Source organism: Quercus suber, unplaced genomic scaffold (genome assembly GCF_002906115.3).
Source record: "Quercus suber isolate HL8 unplaced genomic scaffold, Cork oak 2.0 scaffold_743, whole genome shotgun sequence".
In the NCBI taxonomy this organism is placed as follows: Eukaryota; Viridiplantae; Streptophyta; class Magnoliopsida; order Fagales; family Fagaceae; genus Quercus; species Quercus suber.
The window spans coordinates 56,165-64,422 of record NW_027070181.1 but is presented as its reverse complement, the minus strand read 5'-3'; the positions used below and the strand labels follow the sequence as shown (position 1 = coordinate 64,422).

Here is an 8,258-nt window from a genome sequence, read left to right as displayed (position 1 = left end):
TGCCCTTAAATTGAAATAGAAGGGATGTAACTCTTTTATTAGGGAACAAATTAAAACATACAACTTTATTTCACATTTTATTTAGAAAAGAAAGGAAAGGATATTACAAACCGAGCATATTGACGATTTCGATGACAACTGCTACAATACCAAACTTCCAACAAATATGAAAATATCACAATGAAGAAATTCAAGTATTCTTGAAGACAAAAGGCCTAAGGAAATTAAAGATAGTTATAACTAGGACCACGACCCCAACAACAGTTGCCATGCCTCTCCAAACATCCCAGAAATATACATTTCTCAAGGATGCCATATTTTGGTTCCAAGGGCTGTCGAGAGCTTATTAAGATCATCAGCGATATGAAGGTAACATGATTTTGTTTCAATAATTTCAAGGCAAAGGTTGTTAACCATACGAGCAACCGCTTCACTGCTGCCCAACAAGTTGACTTAATCCTTTTGTCAACGAGCAACTCCACGTCTTCTTCACTGTTGATAAGACAGTCCAATAGCAAAATATAATTGCATATGTAAACTTCAAATGGATAATGACACTGCTCTAGGGCCATGAGATTTTAGAAAAGTTCTTCGGTTCCGTCCTCTACCACAAACTGTGGGACCACCAAGCGAGTTTGCAAACATTTGATTTGAAGGACAAAAAGCTTTTGAAGCAATGCTTGAGACATGAGCTATTGGTGGTTGGACAAATTACCCTGGGTTTCTTGAGTTGTATGTCTAGTAAATGTCTTTTTTCCTTAAATGGATATGGTCCAAATTGCTTTTCATCAGGCTTTTGGAATATCAGTCTTGCCAGTTTCCAGGCAAAGCGCTCAGGTTTAGACCTTTAAATCAATATTAAGACAAAATGGAAAAAAAAATAAGGAAAAATTTCATCCTTTGAATAATTTTGATATTTGTGACTAATGTAAACCTTTTTTTTTTTTTTTTTTTTTGGGATAGACAATGGAAAAACTTCTATTTTTTGGCGGAATACAAAAAGTGTAAAGTTGAATTTATTTAACTATGTGTTGGCTTTATTTCGTGCTAAATTTGGTTGTAATTTAGCATTTAGAAATCCTGTATTTAGGAGGGAATAATGTAAGAATTGTGTGTGAGAGAGTGTGAAGATTTGATCAAGAGTGTGTAACAAAAAGGTGACTCGCGGCTAGACTTGTGACTAACTTGCGAGTGGTGACTCGCCAAAATGAAGTACACGTGTGAAACATGCAGGAAGATGAAAAGTCAGGCTAACTGGATCACTACTAGACAAAAAGTGCAGTCTGGCCTAGTCTAGTAACTGCCAATTGGAACTCGCAACTCATCCTAGTAGTGAGTGACTCGCCAATGCAACCTATTTTGCTGAAAGGTGACTTTTCACATTCCATCTCATACCTTACTATAAATATCCTAATACCCAAAAAATGTAGAGAGCTTCTAGAGAGAATTTCGAGAGAGAAATCTTAGAAAAAAATAAGATTGATTTATCCATAATCTTATACACTTGATTCTCCAAATTCCTCTACTCTCACCGTCTCTATTGTCATACCCATGAAAGGATCATAAACCAAATCCTTACCTCACCAAATTCAGAGTAGTGAGAAGGTTATTGGTGTTTGGCAAGCAATTCAAGAGAGAACCAATTCATATTGGTTGATGCAATAGGCTAATTGCGGGATCTGGAAAGTTAGAGAAGACACCATTCAACATAACCTTGCTGGAGCAAGAAGCTTGGAGAGCTTAGGTGCGTTGGGTAGTTTAGGCTTAAAGGGCCTATTGCTATTCATATATCCCAACTGATTTTCTAGTGGATCATTTACCACTTGGAGGGCGGCGGAAAAGTTTTTCCCCGAGTTCTTCGGTTTTCTCTTTGATAACACTTGCCAGTATTATCTTGTGTCTGCATCTCTCTTTCCCTTACTCTTAGATTTTAATTTCTGCTAGTTGTGATTAATTAATGGCTTAGAGTAGTTTGCTAATGTGGGTATTGCTTATATTTCATTTTTGCACATATATTTTTTGAATATAAGCTTGTATTGGAAAATTTGTTTTTGGAGATCTGAACATTCACAAGTGTTTTATACACCAAGTGAGTTTTCAAAAAAATTGCTTGGGATTTGATTCAATTTCAAATGGACCACTTCTACTTTCAATTTAAAGTTGTTGATCCCTCAGTGTATGGTGACCACTTTAATTTAATAATTTAAAATATATATATAATTAAAAAAACAAAATTTTGTTTGGTAAATAAGAAAACGAAGGAAAAGTAAACAAATAAATTTTGAATTCTAATACAATAATTTTATTTTTATTGCTAAGAGCCTAGGATGCTATAATTGAATCTTGGTAGAAACATTACAAGAGATTGCCAATCAAGAAAATTTATATCCCCTCTAAAGTTTCAAATAAAAGAACTTTAGACTAAAATGGGTTGTTGATCCTATGTCTCTTACTTGAACTTTGACAGTTTAGGTCAGCCCAGAATAACCCGTATTTTTTTTTTTTCACATAAAAACAGAGGAAAAAAATAAAAATAAAAAAACTCAATCATACTTTATAAGCAAATATATTTAGAATCCTATAATCAGTTCTGATGGTCTATTACTTTGATAATTAATTTCACAAAAGAATGAAAAAAATACTTATACATGTTATACATTTTATTTTATTTTATTTTATTTTATTATTTTTTTTTTTTTTGATAATCTTATACATGTTATACATGAAACTTAAAAAAAGAGAGATTAATATCACCTCTAAAAGTAAGTGTGCTTTTGAATTAGCTTCTTTGTGGAAAGCATGCAAAATTATAGTTGTACTTACAAAATAGTTTGGAAAGCATATTAAGTGCATTTAAGAGCATTATCAGATCAAAAATTTTGATACATTTGGAAAATTTAGTTTAACCATTTTTGCAAAATTATAATATACTTGCAATAATTTAGAATGATGTTTCATATGAGAAATCTAGCTATAATGGGAATAATTATCAACAAAGACAACAAAATATCGAGATCCACCAATACTAGAGACAGAGGAAGGCTCCCAGACATCAGAATGAATTAGGTCAAAGATATTAGTGGACATTGATTCATTAGTACTGAAAGGTAAAGCTGGTTGTTTTGCTAACTGACATGAAACATAATCAAAATTTTCTGTTGACACTAAACCTAATAAACCTCTAGAAGCCAAGTGTTGTACTCGAGAGGAAGATGTATGACCAAGTCAGGCATGTCAAAGTGTAATGGAAGGAATATAAGAAACTGCAGCAGCAATGAAAACAAGAACAACAAGTGGAAGACGAAAGTTGTCCACAGGAAACATATGCCCAACTCTGGGACCGATCCCATGCTCTTATCCTATCCTCGAATCTTACACAATACATCTAGAATAATCAAAGGTAATGCGATAACTTAACTTGGCTAATTGTCCCACAAAAAATAAAATTGTAAGAAATGTTAGGAACATTAAAAACCCTAAGAACCGAGGTTGGAGGTCGAGATAGAACCTATATTATGACCAAACATTGTGGAACCATTTGTTATGCGAATATTAAGAGAGTGTGATACAGGATCAAGTTGAGAAAATAAGAATAAGTGAGGTGTCATGTGGTTGCAACAAGAAAAATCCATAAGCCAAGAGGAAGAAGACATACTAGATTAAACAGAGAGAGAAGAGGAATAAGATGCATTACCAACCATACGAATGGTATTAGCGATGATATTTTGAAGGTCAACTGTGGAAATGGTGATAGTAGATCTAGAAGACTTGGAATGTGAGGAGACGGGAGCCATTAGTTGGATGCTCTTAGTGTTAGCAATAGTAACAGCAAAAATGGAAACAGTTGATTTGTTGCGATGATAGCAAGTCTCAATAGTATGGCCAAGACGTTTACAAAATTTGAAAAAACGTTTGCTGGATTGTTGGCAATGATTGTTGTAATAAGAAGAAGACCTGTCCTTATTTTTCATTTAGGAGCAAAATATGAAAAAATGGATTACAAAATGAAATCTACACGAAAAACTGGGTAAGGAGCACCTGGACTACAAAAAGTCAAACCTGGCAAAAAGTCAACTGTCAACATTGGTTAAAGTCAACAGTCGAAGTCAACGATAGCTGATGCAACATATCAATGGATGACATAGGCGTGATGATGTCAGCAATTGATGTGGCGTTGACATAAGCAGATGACATCAATGTGATGTAAGCAGGAGACTATGCACGTGTCGATGACGTCATTTAAGGCTGATGTGGTAGGTGACATGGCAGTATGACATCACAGATGACATCAACGACCAGCAGAGGAGGCATGTGTAGCGCTGAGGTGCGTAAATGACGCTGCAAAAAATTCTAGCGATGCGTGACATGTTCAATGAGGTCAATTCTCTTTCGACGATGTAGATCGGAGAAAGACAATCTCGACAATGATGGCAATGATTGGATCGGAGCAACCCTTGTGGCGCGTGAGATGCGTGGAAGAATTTTGCTGAAACTTTGACTGGTGCGTGATGGTACATGGATGATCAGATGGTGATGATTTTGGTGGCATTGTGTAGAGTGGTTGAAAATCTACACAATGATATTTCTTATGTCCTAATTGGAGCTCCGATGTGAAATATCTGACAAAGGCAAAGGTCTTGGCGGTGGAGAGCAAGCTTTTGGCAGTGGAGATTCAACCTTGAGAACCTATGATGGTGGCGAAGTAGTCAAGAAAGGGCACTAAAAAGGTTTACTAACTGTAGAAGTTAAGGCAGCGGAAAATACCAACAAGGACAAGACTGCAAAACACAATAAAATTATAGCAATGACTCTAAGAGCATCCGCATCAGATGTGGCAAAAATTATGCCATTTTGCCACACTAAAACCCTACTTTATTATTTTACCACATTATTTTACAACATTCCATTTATCAGATGTTTTATACTACAATTCTATATATTAAAATAATATTTCTTACACAATAAAATAATATAAACAACCTAATAAATAATATATCTAACCCAATAAATAACAACCACAACAACCACACACTGCTGCCACCGCCGCCGCCGCCGCCGCCGCAGCCACCACCGTGGCAGCCACAAACCATCGGAACAAATCAGAACAACAACAACAACAACAACAACAAAAAACCAAAAACCCATGGGAACTCCCTGATCAACCAAATAACAAACAACTGCATCGGAACTCCCTGATCAACAACAACAAATCGGAACAAACAACAAATCGGAAATCAACAAACAAACTCACAATCGGAAATCAACAACCTCAACCCACAATGCCGCCGACCCAAAACCTTGACCCACAACCCATAGCCCACCAAAACCAGATCGGAAGCCCCACCACCACCTCAACCACAAATCCCGACAAACCCACCGCCTCCACACCCTCACCCACACCCACTTCCAAGTCAACCCAGACTCCAAACGACCATCTTCATCGCCGTCATCGTCATTGCCTAGCCCATCCGAACCCACCCACCTCCGTCGGAACCGAACCCATCAAAACACAGCCAAAAAAAAAAAAAAAAAAAAAAAAAAAAAAAACAGAAAAACCATTGCTAGAGAGAAATCGGCGTCGGCGTCGGCGTGGAAGTGATCGTCGGCATCGGCGTAGACGTTGGCGTTGGCGTGGGCGTGGGCGTGGGCGTGGAAGAGCAGTGATGAGGATTGGGGTGAGAGAGAGAGGAGAGGATTGAGGTGAGAAAGGTGAGAATGACAGAGAGAGAAGAGAGAATGACGGAGAGAGAAGAGAGAGAGGAATAAAAAAAGAAAAAAAATTTTGCCACACGCATCCGTACCGTGGCAAATTTGTCACGGTACTGTTCAATGTTGCAAAAAATTTGGGATATGCCACATCTGATAAATGGGGTCAACTGATGCTTGGTGTGCCAAATGTGCCAAATATTTAACATTTGGCACATATGGCACACCTGATAAAGATGCTCTAATACCATGTTAGAATTACAGAATGAATGTATTATATTTCTCAAGTAATAAAATATGCATGGATACCTTTATATTGGAGGCAGAGTGTGTAGTACAAGTATGTGTTCTATACAAGTAAACAAGCTAGGCCTAAAGCCCACAGCCTATTACACGTTAACAGAAATAAAATATTTTTGGAGCAAAACAAGAACAATGATATTTGCGTAGATGCATGTTGTGATCGCAAGATTCATTAACATAGCATATAACTTTATTTGCTAAAATACAAACTCACCACACCAGTTTATAGATGTGGAAACATCACAAACTTATAACAAAACATTTGCTAAGCTAGAAGCAAAGCATTATTACAAAGTTCAGAATGTATCTAAATAAGCAGAAGCAAAGCACCAAGTCTCCAACAAACACTGAAGCACACAGATGTTCAAGTGTGAAAGACAAAAGGCCTAAGGAAATTCCAGAAAGCGAAAAAAAGGACCATGATTCCAACAACAGTTGCTGTCCCTCTCCAAAAATCTTTGAAATATAGATTTGTAAAGGATGCCATGAGTTTGCTCCAACGGCTGCTATAGTGATCGTTAATCTTTTTATTGAGTTCAAAGTAACAAGAATTACCTTCTACAATTTGCTGGCAAAGGCCGTTGATCAGAATTGCCACTGCCTTATTGTTGCCTAGCCAGTTAACGATAACGTTTTTCTCAACCAGTAGATCCACATCTGCTGCAGTGTTGATAAGATGATCCAACAATACAATATAATTACATACGTAAGCTTCCCATGGATAATGACACTGCTCTAAGGCCATGAGGTTTCGAACAACACATTCAGTTGCATCCTTTATTATAAAGGATTTGAGTTCCAAGACAGGTTGCATGATCTCCAAGCATTTGAAGCAAGGAAAGCAACTGAAGAGCCATGACATGTTTAAAAATGGACAAATTTTCAGTAAGGCACTCTTTCGAAATTGAATGTCAAGTAAGCTTTCATTCTCGAATTGTCCTGCTCTGGACCCTTTGAAATCCACTCCTGCCTCAGACAGCTTGGTTGCACAAGGTACACGTTCAAAAGTACTTCCACATGTTAGATTATGTGGAAGGAGAAAATATCTTATGAAATCAGTAAAATGTTTGACTATCTTCTTCTTACTAGAGAATATCCTTTTATAATCAGAATGGTGAACTAAACCGGAACTTTTCCAAAAATGGAAAAAGTATGCATGGACAAGCTTAAGAAAGGAATTATCCTCATTTTGCTGGTCCATAGAAAGGTCACTATAGGCAAAATCGTATAATTCCTCCAGAACAAAAAATGGAACCTGATTCTCAAGTAATATCAAGTCCTGCATAATATTATAGCTTCGCAATGGGTTTTCCTTTTCATGGTTGTCTTCTTTTGGGTTTTTCTTTTCTGGGACATCTTCTTTTGTTTCTTTTTGGCAAGTTATTACACATGCATCCAATAAATTCCATTCACACTTTCGGGAAATGGTAGTCATTGCTGGTGGGCTCAATGGCAGGTTTTTAGTAGTCCTCCAAAACTGTTCAATGATAAAAATAGAATCCAAAAGGATCATTTGCATGAAATCGTCCTCGTTCATGTCATTGACCTCTGCATAACAATGAAGGATCTTCTTGTATTTGATTTTTCGGATGCATGTTGTAAAATCATCCAGGTTCTTCTTAGTCCGATTAACGGCTTCAATGAAATACCTCACTTTCAAATCTTCCATCTTCTTCAAATTTTCTTGGCCATAATGATAAGGGCCTATTGAAATTAGCCTTGGAGTGTAGGCTTCTTCTTTTACCTTACGGAGTTTCTGGGGAACCTTGTAGATACAACACTCGGGCCGCTTCTCAGGTTCCATTTCTTCCAAGGCTAGGGCTGGAATGCTCAAAATCAACTCTTGGTCTTCGAACAACTTGTCAGGCTCCATTTCCGGGAATAGTAATTCTTTGCGTTCACGTTCTTCTACCTTTCCTGCTTTTCCACCTGTCGAGCTCTTTTTTTCTAGCCACAAAAACAACATTAACTAGCAGGGGTAAGGCTCACCTCTCAATAGGCAAAAACTTGTTGCACAAACATTAATAAATTCATATGCACAAAAGTTTAAAAAAAAAAAAAAAAATGAAATGGAAACAAGAACAAAGTTTAATTACAAATTATAACCAAGTCGGAGGACATGCCATCTTACCCAACCTTCTTAAGTTTAATGTGATTGTTTCATAACTTAATTCGTTACTCTCTCTCTCTCTCTCTCTCTCTCTCTCTCTCTCTCTCTCTCTCTCTCTCTCTCTCTCTCTCTCTCTCCC

General features: G+C 37.0%; 1 protein-coding gene across 1 annotated transcript; it reads right to left on the bottom strand.

The window, feature by feature from the left end:
• Positions 1 to 6,306: 6,306 nt before the first annotated feature.
• Positions 6,307 to 7,947, bottom strand: LOC112023550 (UPF0481 protein At3g47200). The gene has a single exon (XM_024056160.2). The coding sequence runs from the start codon at positions 7,880 to 7,882 to the stop codon at positions 6,374 to 6,376; it is 1,509 nt and encodes a 502-aa protein (XP_023911928.1). The 5' UTR covers positions 7,883 to 7,947; the 3' UTR covers positions 6,307 to 6,373.
• Between the last annotated feature and the right edge of the window lie 311 nt (positions 7,948 to 8,258).

Coding starts and splice junctions, on each gene's coding strand:
- LOC112023550 (XM_024056160.2), bottom strand. CDS start 7,882: ATGGAGCCTGACAAGTTGTTCGAAGACCAAGAGTTGATTTTGAGCATT.